Raw genomic sequence first — 12,270 nt, 5'->3', positions numbered from 1 at the left:
GCCCAGATTACCTGAACTGTCACACTTGTGATTGCAGAGGTGCAGGATCAGACCTGAGTGTCCCCTCAGGGCTTCCCATGGCCTGCTGAGAGATGTGCATGTTGGGTGGCTCTGGGAGCCCGTGGGAGGTGCCAACACTTTGTCATTTCTCTCAGCTCCTGATGAACTTCCCATTTTCTCTCCAGTGCCTTTGTCTGAGCTGGTGCCAACACTGGAGAGAAAGTTTTAAGCTGACAGTCTCATTTCTGAGAAATCCATGTTGCTTTTTCTTCATTCCATGGGTTGGCAGTCCCTGTGCCCTTGGGAACATTTCTCCTGGCTGAGCTCTATGAGATAAAGGATTTTTTGTGCTGGTTTCCCAGGCTGTGATGGGCTCCTCGGACCCAGCCTGACCCCTCTAATGAGGGGACATCCAAGTGGCCCCTGTACCTCCTTCCTGCTCTCCTTCCCTGCTTGGCCACTGGGATTTTTCCTGCAGTGCTGGATCTGTGTTAAGTTGCTGGGAGATGGGGCTGGTGTTCACTTTCACCACAGGATCCCTCATAGCCACGTTTTTTCACTCCACCAGCCTGGAGTGAGAAAAACTCACACACAGGAGAAGTTGGCCCAAAGAAACACAACCCAGACATTCCCCTGTTTGGCAGCTTTGGGGATCTGTGACATATCCCAAAAACAAGGAGTTGGGAGATCAGTGCCCCATCAGCCTTGAGTTTGGTGTGCAGACAGAATAAGCAGAGGGGGATGCTCCACTGATTTATTGTTTTCCTTAGGGAATGCCAATCCAATACCTGGTCTTGGAAGACACCGATGAAGTTATAACCCTGGTGGAAGATAAGAGCAAGGTCAAACAAATCCAGGAGGATGAGGAGGAGGAGGAGGATGAGGATGAGGAAGAGAATAACAATCAAGGTGTGCAGTTAATCAGTGAAAAGCTGATTGTCGTCAGCCAGAAGGTGCAATCAGCATCAGACACGTGGCAAAGCATTGGAGAACCCTTGCAAAGCATCACAGTCACCTCATGGTGGCCACAAAGGGGCTCTTTCATTCCCTGAGATCACTGGAACATGACACACAGGTCTCATTTTTAGGGGAAACACCTGGGAGAAAAATCAGAGCTGTTAGAGGAACAGTTGCTGTGTGAGGGACGGGGATGTGCTTGGTTGCACCAGCTCCAAAGGTGTGGGGGGATAAAGTGCACCCAGCACTGTCCTCTACAAGCATCTGAAGAGCCTCAGAATCATCCACCCCTTTGGAACGGTTTGAGAGACGTTTTTGTAAGAGCAGATCCAGTCTTGCCTCCTTCAGGGAGAAAACTCTGGTCCCTGCGATGCATAACTGAAAATGCATTTGTTCTCCGTGCAAATTTGAGGGTGTTTCCTTAAAAAAGGGGGGCAGGATCCTAGAGGAGCTTGAAGAGTAGTGTTCTAATCCAGGGGCAGAGCTGGTGGGAGGTGGGATTAGGGCATTTTGGGGGGTTTGTCCGTGTGGCTGTGCCTCCTCTCCCCGTACAAGGCAGTCACTCACCCCATGTCTCTGCTGAGAGGTTCTGGATGTGCTGGGGTGGCCCAGGGGGCTGCAGTTCCCTAGGCCCTGGGCACACCTGTGGGTCCCTTGCAGATATTCAGGATGACCAGGTGGTGGAAGCAGTTTCCAGGGACAAGAAGAGAGAGCTGCCCCTGGAGCAGGTCCTTGTCCTGACAGAGGAGAACTTCCACTCTTCCCTCTCGGAGGCTGCCCCGACAGTGGTGCTGTTTTATGCCAGCTGTGAGTATGAAACGTGGCCTGACTGTGCCTTCTCTAACCTTGGGATGCTCTCCATGCTTTCCATGATCCTGGAGAGATCCTGGAGGCAAGTTTTGAGCATAAATCCATGCCACATCCTGCCCCGTGGACACTAATAACGATCAGGTTAAATCAATTCTTCTCATTGACTGATAATAGCAGGTATAGATCTGATATGTAGAGATTTTTAACCTTCATTTTACAGGGAAAAAAAAGTGGGACAAGAGGGGAAATTAATACAGTGTGAACTCATGGGATGGTCTAGACAACCTGGTTGCTGTGTGCTGAAGCATAAAGTTAAATTTTCCTTCCTTATTTCAAATCTTACAGAGCTTGGAGCACCTCAGGATGCAGAGATTGATGGTGTGACATTGTCAGGGAGCAGGGTGGGGCTGGCTGTCCCCTGGCTGTCCCTCAGAGCTGTGTTTCCCCTCTCCTGTGTTTCAGGGGAAGCCGTGTCCCTGGCAGTGCTGCGCTCCTACTCCGAGGTGGCCGCTCACCTGAAGGGTAAGGAACCCCAGGCTTCAGGGCTTTCACCTGCTCCTACTGGCAGTAGGAGCCAGGACATGGATGGTACCTCACTCCCTCCCCTGGAATACACTCATTTTCCCCCTCAAACTCCTAAGGAAGTCATATCCACACCAGGTTGTTTAGGAACACTCCTTTGTGTCTTATTTAGAGATCTTCACAGAGTCTCTGCTCCCAGGGAACAAGCAACAGGACAGGAGGAAATGGCCTCGAGTTGCACCAGAGGAGATTTAAATTGGATATTAGGGGAAATTTCTTCATGGAAAGGGTTGTCCAGCCCTGGCACAGCTGCCCAGGGCAGTGGTGGAGTCCCCATCCCTGGAGGGATTTTAGAGCCATGTGGATGTGGCACCTGGGGACATGGCTCAGTGGTGGCCTTGGCAGTGCTGGGGGAACCATTGGTCTCAGTGATCTGAGTGGGCTTTTCCAACCTAAACAATTCCATGATTTTATGATTCCAGATGTCCCATCCCTGAAAGTGTTCAAGGCCAGGTTGGATGGGGCTTGGAGCAACCTGGGCTAGTGGAAGGTGTCCCTGCCCTTTCCAATCCAAACCACTCTGTGATCCCATTATGGGATGTTGGTGGGCACAGTGACTGCATGAGGGAGAATTTGGGAAGGGCCTTAGTGGGTAACACAGAGCAGCAAACAGCAGGAACTGTGGCCTGGAACATGAAAAAAGGGTCCTGTTTGTGCCCCTCAGGGCCCCATCCTGCCCGGGCCCAGGAGATGCCCTACACATCAATGTGCTGGGTGGCACCTCAGCTCTCCTGGAAAAAGGAGCTGTGATTATCCCTGGCTTTGGAGGAAAGCAGGACAGACAGGTGTAGGCAGGCCCAGATCCAATGTCAGATGTCAGAGGGAGAATTTACAGTGATGGTAGCTCCAGGGCCTGGAGACTGGTTCAGTTATGTGGGAATTCTCACAGGTGGCCAGAGAACTCCATAAATAACACAGTGATGGTGAACAAGCAGCAACACTTGGAGCCAGCACATCAGGGAATCTGGGAACAAAGGCAGGAGGGAGGGATCCTTCAGGAGAGTCTGTGCAGTGTAAGCCCCACATCCAGGCCTTCAACCCCACCCCACTCTGGTTTGTGGAGGGAGGTGCGTTCTTACATGGGCTGAATCTCTTCCAGAGGTGCCTTTTTCTCCCCTTGGCTGCAGGGGACACTGAGGTGGCTTCGTCCCACTGCAGCACAGCGGGGAAGTCACATGGATCTGGGCAAGAGCTATTCCAGCACCTCTGGAGGTGGCAGGTGCCTTCCCTTGGTTTTTCTTCTCCATCCAGGCTCATTTTTCCTGGTGCTGGAACACAGTGCCAGCAGGACTCAGCAGTGGGGACACGTCTGGAGTGTGCAGAGTTCCCCAGAGTTTTCTGGGAAGCAGCTGCAGTGGGAGTTGCTTACAAGAAGCTCTCCTGGGAATGCTGCAGACAGTGCTGTGGGCTGGAGGAAAGCAGCTCTGCATTCATGGTATGCATGAAGGGAAAGTCACCAGCAGCTTTGGTCTGGACTGAAATCCCAGGAATAAACAGGAAGGGACAGGAGAGGTTGTTGTTGTTATTGTTGTTGTTGTTAGAGATATTGGGGTTGTTGGTGGTTTGGGGTTTCTTTTGGACTTCCCCAGCAGCCAGAGCAGCTGAAGGAGCGACACAGGAGAGTCTGTGGGTAAAACCTGGCCTCTTCCCAAGCCGGTGGCCAACCCTTGGCGGGTTCTGCACAGCCAGGATTTCACCATGTGTGTTTTGAATCACTTGATAGCAATCTCAGTGCAGGGAAGCAGCCACAGACAGATTCTCAACAGAGATATGAGCTCACTGGGGTCCCTCCAGAGACTCCCAGGCCAGATGTGACCCTATGGAATGACTCCAGTCTGGTTCCTCTGCCGTGACTTCGGAGCAGACACAGAACAGCTGCATTGGTGGATCTCGAGATCCTTTTTCTCTGCTGCTGAGGGAGCCTCAGGGAACTGGGAGAACCAGCTACCAGAGGAGCTGGAAAACCTCAGAGGATGCTGTTCCCCGGGCTCTCAGTGATGGCTGGATCAGGAAGACCTTGAGCTGTGCAGGACTGAGAATAAGATGTGGGGTATGGCCTGGGGTGCTCTCAGTTCCCCAGAAGCTCTGGTATTCCTGCCTGCTCCGGGGTGGGTGGAGCTTCCTTCCTCAAGGGCTGGGAAGCCACGAGCAGCTGTCTGAGGAGTGAATCACCCGTGCTGGAGGCACATTTTGAATTGCAGAACGAGGTCCTGCTCCTGATGCCAATTCTTTGTGCAAAATGGCACTGAGAATAGGCCATGTGTGATCAAACACGGGAAAGGAGGAGGCTGCAGACTGGAATGACCCTGTGAGTCATCCCGTACCAGATGCTCAGCAGATCCTCACCAAGTGAAGTTTACAGCCCTCAAGTGTTTTCCCTTTGTTGAGAGATCCAGTTTAGCAGGAGACAAAGAGGAGCATCTCTGCCTTGCTGAACTGAGCACATTTTCTACTCTTGGAGCAAGAATGTCCCAATCCCAGTCCCACCGGGGCTCAATGCTGCACCTCTGGATTGCTTTTGCAAGACAGGAATTTTTGGAAGCAGGGTTAAGAGCAGAGGATGTGAAGGTGAGACAGTGCTGAGCATTTCTTAGATGTGTCATTGGCCTTCTTGGCAAAGGAGAGAGGAATTCAATATCTAAGAAGAGCAATGTGTTGTGATGAAAAATGGTTCTGCCTCTCTCCTCTGTGCTTGTGAAGTCTTCTTGACCAGGGACTTACAAAGGCAGGGGGTGCAGTTGTAGCTCAAAAGCAGGAAAATCAGCTGCATGATTTGGCAATGGATATCCACGGAGCCTGACTCTGAAGTGAGGATTTAGGGGTTCATTGTGTGATGTTTTCCAGGTAGTTGTTCCCATTCTGTATCGGATTCTTCCTCTTGAAGTGCAACACTTCATCCGTAACTTCTCTTTCATGTTGTAGCCTCTGGAACACTCTTCAAGTGAGCTGGTTTCTTAATACAATCATGGAATTGTTTAGGTTGGAAAAGCCTTCCAAGGTCATGGAGTCCAGCTGTTCCCCCAGCATTCCCAAAACCACCACTGCCCTGTGTCCCCAAGTGCCACATCCACATGGCTTTGAAATCCCTCCAGGGATGGGGACTCCACTGCTCTGGGCAGCTGTGCCAGGGCTGGACAGCCCTTTCCATGAAGAGATTTTCCCTAATACCCAATCTAAACCTTTCCTGGCCCAACTTGAGGCTGTTTCCCCTTGTCCTGTCCCTGTTCCCTGGGAGCAGAGCCCGACCCCCCCAGCTGCCCCTTCCTGTCAGGGACTTGTGCAGAGCCACAAGGTCCCCCCTGAGCCTCCTTTGCTCCAGCCTGAGCCCCTTTCCCAGCTCCCTCAGCCGCTCCTGGGGCTCCAGCCCCTTCCCCAGCTCCATTCCTTTCCCTGAACACTCTCCAGCACCGTGCCAGTCCTGCCTTCCAAATAGTTGTAAGTTCAAATGATTATAAGTTCAAGGGATTCCTGATTTTTCTTGTTCCCTATAGCACTGATGGTTTGTCTTGTCCTGGTTTTCTAAGACCTCTAGGACAGAGGTTCTTGCTGTTGCTGGGTTTAGTAGCACCTAAAACCACAGGACAGCAGGATTTTGTGTTCCTTTCACCTTTCTTCCCACTCAGCAGTGACCACAGTCCCTTGCTGAGTTACTCAGTTCCTGAAAGTGCTGCTCGTTCAGTCATGAATGATCTGGTGCAGGTTGGGATGGGAGAGGGCCCATCCTGTACCAGGCGTTTTTCAGGCCAGATGGGGCTCCTTCAGAGCACATGGTAGCTAATTCCCTGAACTAATACCCAAATATTAAAATTCCTATTTGAAGGAGCCTCAAGGAGCCTCACAACTCGATTTTAACAGGACATCAAAGCCCCATTTCCATGGAATTATTTTCCAGAGTTGGGCAAGACACAAGATGATGTGGTAAGAGATGATGAGAACCAGCTATACTGGATCAGAGGTGTGAAGTAAATCTGAGGTCAGGCTTTCAGTTTGAGATCTTCTTGCAGAGTCTGGGAATGACACAAACCATTTCTGCTCTCTTGGAGTGTTTTGACAACTCCTGCCTGTCTGAGTGGATTTGCAGGCCCTTCACTTGTGCTGCTTCCTGCTTTTTCTGCACAGGAGTTTGACGCAAGGCAGAGCAGCAGCAAACTCCTCGTGTGAGCTGCAATGCAGAACCTCAGATGGAGGTTGCAGAAAATGGTCCTGTGGGAGGCCAGGGACACAGGGATAAGGGATAGGAATTCATGCTGAGGTCACCTCTGCCTTCACCCCCATCTGCAGCAATCCTCATGGAATCCCAGCATGGTTTGGGTTGGGAGGGACTTTAAATCCTATCTCATTCCCCCCCTGCCATGAGCAGGGACACCTTCCACTATCCCATGTTGCTCCAAGCCCTGCCCAGCCTGGCCTGGAACCCTCCCAGGGATTAGGGGTCCACAGCTCCTCTGGGCAGCAAGGGTTTGTGCAACACTCAGCTGTGCTCAGTTCTCAGGAACTCAGTTCAGTATTTGGTCAGCCTTCCCCACCCTGGCATGGGTCATTGCTTGACCCTGCCCAGTGATCTCACTGCCCCCTCCAGAGCACCCCTGACGTGGTGTTAGATTTTATTGTTTCTCCCTTACTGGCAATTTCCAGGCAAAACTTGGTTGGGTTTTTCCTCAGGAGGGGTGTCTTCTAAACTGCTCCAGATTCTCATTTGCTTAAACCTTTCCATAAAAAGTGTTTCCCAGGCTGACTTGCTGGGCTCTGCAGAGCTTTCACCAGGGCAGATGAACATGATTTTCCTCCCACGGCCTGCAGATGCTGTTGAGAGTCCATCCCTTTGCTGCACCACTGGCGGTACCTTTGCATCCTGCTTCTCCTCATGGAATGCTGCTGTCCTTACACTTTGCCCTTCAAATTGCTTTCTGCCCCTCTGGGCTTGGGATCAAAACCAGACTGGATGTGTATTATTCCATCAGCCAGGCCTTTAATGAAAATAATGATCAGAATCAAACCCAGGACACGAGAGAAGAAAGCTTGGCTGGTTTCTCTTGAGAAATCCTCATCATCTGCCCCAACCCTGGTTTCTGAAGGACTCTTTGCCATGGTCTGCCTCTGTGTGTGTACTTGTCTCTAGGTTTCATCCCATCTTTCCCATGGAGCTGTTGAGTCCTGTTCAAAGAAATTTAGGGAAGGAATGAAGATTTCTGAGATAGGGCATTCCTGCCATGGGCATGGACAGCTGTACACTGTCCTTGGTCAAGCCCCTGAGGCAGCTCAGGTGAGGCTGGAAGCCAGGGGAAGAGAGGAAGTGAAGCTGCTCAGGATTTAGGTCAGGCTTAGCCGTGGACCAGCAACAGCAGCATGTGCTGGGCTTCACCCAGCCTAAAGATCAAAGAAAGGCTTTTAAGGTTCCTGGAAGTGTCCAAGGCCAGGTTGGACAGGGCTCGGAGCAACCTGGGATAGTGGGAGGTGTCCCTGCCCATGGCAGGGGTGGAATGGGATGAGTTTTAAGATCCCTTCCAACCCAAACCATTGTGTGACTCCAGGGTTCTTTGCTGAAGGAAATGCTGGAGTTGCACAAATCTTGGGCTCCTGGAGAGCCCACAGGGAACCAACTTTTCATTTGTTTCGCTTCTTACCAATCTCTTGAGTTTATGGTGTGGGTAAGATCCATAAAAAGCCTTTCTAGGACATTTCCCAGGACGCAGAGTTGGACTGACTGCTCTGTAATTCCCAAGTGCTCTTCCTTTCCCACTCCCTTGCTTGTGAGACCCCTTTCTTAAGGTTCCACAGGTGTCTGCTGCTGGCTTGGGTGAGATCACAGAAAATCCTGAGTCAGAAGGGATCCACAAGGATCATCAAGCCCAACTCCTGGCTGTGCACAGGACACCCCAAGAATCCCACCCTGTGCCTGAGGGCACTGGCTGGGGGGAATGCCACCAGCCTGTGGCATTAAATCTCTCTTCCACCCCCTTTAACTGCTCCGTGTGCATTTGGCTCCGTGCTCGAGGTAGAACATTTTTCAGTATTGAACATCTTAATAAATGCAAAAGTCTTGGCTGCATCCTCCTCCTCCTCTTCCATGCCAAGCTTTATCTTCCCTCTTTCCTGTCAGTGCCTGCGTTATTTCTTTTTCTTGGCCTTATTCCTAAGGTATTTCCAGTACCTTTCCCTACTGCCTTTTAAGCTCCTGGACAGCTGCCTCAGGGTTTTGTGGGTTCCCTTGGAGTTACCAGCCAGATGTGAGTGTCTCTGGGAATGAGGGATTTCAAGAGGGAGATGGGCTGTACTCAAAGGGATTGTGTATTTGGGGCTAGATTTTAGTAGATTTCTGGCAGCATTAACACAAATACAGACAGTAATATCCACCAAGCTAATAAAAAGCTCTATTTTCCAACCAATCTATTATTCATTTTAGTTTTTCCTATCATTCATGAGTATTTATTTTCCACTCTAGGAACCCCTGGGGTTTTGCTGTCCCGGGTGAACTGCTGGGACTGGCCTGGCCTTTGCTCCCAGGAGAATGTCACTCAGTTCCCCACCATCAGGATTTACAAGGAGGGACAACAATCCGGGACGTACAATGGCATGTGGGGAACGGAGGAGCTGAGCAGCTTCATCCTGCTGTGAGTGACAAATCCCCACTGGCACCTCTGCCACATCCTTCTGCCACCATCCCTGTCTTCTTGCAGGAATTCCTTCTTTATTATTTTTAATGGGGATCCCAAGGCTCTCAGTTTGGCTCAGGCTGTTCTCTCTTCGCTGTAACCAGCTCCAGCACCTCTCTGGGCCTTCCCAGATGATCATTTTTGTCTCTGATGAGGTGTCACACTTGTCCCATTGGGTTGGGGCCTTGTTGGATTGAGGTTGCCCTCTTGTCTCTTCATCCCAAAAGCAGAGAAGACAGCAGCCCAAGTTGTGTCTCTGCTTTTCCACAGGAGCCAGGTTTCCTGCCCACTGAAGCTGGCCACGATGGATGAAGCAGAAGGATATTTAAGAGGGGAGTTTCCACCTGAGCTCTCCTCCCATCACCACACCTCACTCCTGGGAGTTTTTAGCACAGCCACCAGCGAAGGTTTGTCAGTATTGGTGGGTTAAGCACTCTCCAGCTTCATTCCTGGTGGGACAGGGATGCTTCCAGCTGCTTGGGAGTTCACAACACAGCCTGCCCAGCACTGCCTTCTTCAGTTTTACAGTGAGAGGGTAGCAGGTGATCCCAGATGTGGGATCTCAGGTCCATACCCTGGCTCAGAGGACATTCAGCTTCTGTGGGAGTAGTAACTTCCCAAGGCTGTCCCTGTTGTATCTCCTGTCCCTTACCCTGAAGAGTTTGGCTCTGTCCTCTTTATGAGTCCCTTCAGAGTAGTTGTAGGCTGGCATTAAATTCCCTCTTAGCCTCTGGTTTAGCCCAGATCCATCAGCCTCTTCCTGTAGCCCATGTACAACATGTCACAGCATATTTTTCCTTAAGAAAGAAAGAGATCCACTCTTGGATCTTGCTGCCTTCTCCTGAAAAAGTGGTAACCCCAGTTCTTGTAACACACAATCCAAAACCTTTCTTTTTAAAAAAAACCAAAACAGCAGTAAGGTAAAATAGAAATTTCCTGCACCAAAAGGAATAAAATGTGAATAACTCAATGAAATCCACTTGTGGATTTTGAAATAGGTGGACATAGCAATGCAATGTGTTAGCAAGGGAGAGGGAATAAAGCCAGTCTGCAGAGGGAACATCATGCAAAGCACAGAATCAGAGTTTGGGTTGGAAGGGACCTTAAATCCCATCTCATTCCACCCCCTGCCATGGGCAGGGACACCTTCCACTATCCCAGGTTGCTCCAAGCCCCATCCAGCCTGGCCTTGGACATTCCAGGGATCCAGGGGCAGCCACAGCTTCTCTGGGCACCCTGTGCCAGGGCCTCACAGTTGGGAACTGGGACCTTCCAACCCCAAAGACTCTCAGTTGCCACCTTCCCCTAGGAATTGCTGCCTTAAAAAAAAGGAGAACGTTCTGACCTTGCTTAAGATCAAACTTTCAGACTATTTTTCATTTTAAAGCTCCCTTGTGCCTCTAAACTTTGGTTTAATGCAAACCAAGCTACTTTCTCACAGCAGAGGGTCCAGAGGGAAGAGGTAAGAACAAGACAGAACGTCTGCAAGCAACTGGAAAACACTTGGGCTGCGTTCTCTGAGCCACCTGACAGCCAATTCCCTGCCTTCCTCTGGAGATCCTATCTGGTAAATACAGCAGGAAATCCTACTGATCCCAAAAAACCTTTAGTCCAGCCCAGAGAAGCTGTGGCTGCCCCTGGATCCCTGGAAGAGTCCAAGGCCAAGTTGGATGGGGCTTGGAGCAGCCTGGGACAGTGGAAGGTGTCCCTGCCATGGCAGGGGGTGGGACTGGATGGGCTTTGAGGTTTCTGGGATTCTCCAGAGAAGTTGTTCATTTCCTTCCATGCAAACAAGAGCCTTGGAGGTTTCCAGACAGCTCTTTGTGAATCCTGTAGGGTTGCCTCTTCCCTCAGGGCACATTCCATCTGCAATCCAGAATGGCATCCTCAGGCTGGGGTACCTCAGCCACAGGGAGATGAAATTTGGGATGTCTTCTCCACCAATGCATAGCTGGAGGTGCTGGAGCTGTGATGCAGAGAGCCTGAGGGAGCAGAAACCTGGAGCCAGCTGTTCTGGCACCAACCCAGGCTGGAGTCAGGAGAAGCACATTGTTCCTCTTATCACCCTGCAGACTTACCTGGAATTCCCAACCATTTTCTCATGGCAGCATTCCTGCTCTAACCCGGAGCAGCGGTGCACAGTGTCACTGCTGTTTCCAGTGAACTGAAACAGAGCAATGACGTGTCCTGCTAAATAAATCCTGGATGTTTTCCAACCCTCAGCATCAGGACTATGCTAAGAAGCCCTTTGGGGGGTCTGAGCTAAAAGGGGCTTGTTGGAAAAATCCTAAATAAAATTAATTAGGAAGAGGTGAATGTATTACGAGGGCAATGAACGAGTGAGCATTTTCCTGGACACTCGGAGAACTTTTAGGAGATAAATTCATTTTTGATGCAGCAGCTGGGAGCACCCTTGGAAGTATGACTGTCCTAAACCCTGTGGCAGATGTTTGAAAATATCCCTGAGCTCTGGTGCCTCACAAGGCTTGGCAGCATCACTGGAAGCCAAGTGAGAGATGCTGCAGGTGGTGCTGTGCTGGAGAGCACGGCCAGGAGACGCCTCCTTCCAGAGGGATAAGGGGTGGTGCTCAGATCCTGCTTCCCAAAACTCTGTGGGGATTTTAGACCCTTCCTCATCTGGCAGGTTGATTCCTTCTCGTTCCCAAATGAGTGAAGTGGTGCTTGCACAATTCAGGGCAGCTGGGATTCCAGCTCAAGGAATGTGCTGCGGAGCGTGATCAGCCCCCTCAGGGAATTAAAATTGTGCATTCAGGGGGGACTAATTTTCTAGGAAATATTTAAATAGATTTGTTGAAGTGTTTCCTGTCTGCAGTGGAGCTGTGTGAATTTGGGGGTTTTTGGGTACAGAACAAAGAATCCATCACTGGAGAAATACGGGCTGGTGTGTGGCTCTGGGACTGGCACAGCCAGAAATAGGGAAAAATTTGGAAGTGTGATGGGGAGGGAGAATCTCATCAGGTCAAGGAATAAGCCTGGTATTGCTGGAGGTTGTCCTGACTTAGGAGAGAATTCCTGCAGCCAGGGCAGCACCTGAAGACAAGCTCGTATCTCAAGTGAGGATTTAAAGCCTGGAGAAGTGCTTGGTGGAAGAACTTGGGATGGGAGCTTTTCTTTCAGCATTGATAAAATCAAGTAACCAAGGACCAAGAGAGCTGGAAAGCAACATCCAAGAGTGGTTTCTCTGTAGCAGCTGGAAAGGGACTTTGGACAAGGGCCTGGAGTGACAGAACAAGGGGGAATGGCTTCC

At 50.6% G+C, this 12,270-nt stretch overlaps 1 protein-coding gene across 5 annotated transcripts in view; it reads left to right on the top strand.

The window, feature by feature from the left end:
• The window catches only part of TXNDC16 (thioredoxin domain containing 16), a 44,375-nt gene that overhangs the window by 13,966 nt on the left and 18,139 nt on the right, over positions 1 to 12,270 (top strand). For 4 of the 5 annotated variants that reach the window (XR_005601923.1, XR_005601924.1, XM_039552064.1 and 1 more), the window contains 5 exons: positions 771 to 909; positions 1,618 to 1,764; positions 2,230 to 2,289; positions 8,792 to 8,960; positions 9,273 to 9,409. Coding sequence is in view for 3 of the 5 variants with exons in the window: in XM_039552064.1 (XP_039407998.1) it covers positions 771 to 909; positions 1,618 to 1,764; positions 2,230 to 2,289; positions 8,792 to 8,960; positions 9,273 to 9,409 (652 nt within the window). In the remaining 2 variants the exon portion in view is untranslated. The remainder of the gene's footprint in view (positions 1 to 770; positions 910 to 1,617; positions 1,765 to 2,229; positions 2,290 to 8,791; positions 8,961 to 9,272; positions 9,410 to 12,270) is intronic. The other variant, XM_039552065.1, reaches the window with a different exon arrangement.

The sequence above is a fragment of the Corvus cornix genome, chromosome 5 (genome assembly GCF_000738735.6).
Source record: "Corvus cornix cornix isolate S_Up_H32 chromosome 5, ASM73873v5, whole genome shotgun sequence".
Taxonomy (NCBI): Eukaryota; Metazoa; Chordata; class Aves; order Passeriformes; family Corvidae; genus Corvus; species Corvus cornix.
This window is presented reverse-complemented; position numbering and strand designations above follow the sequence as displayed.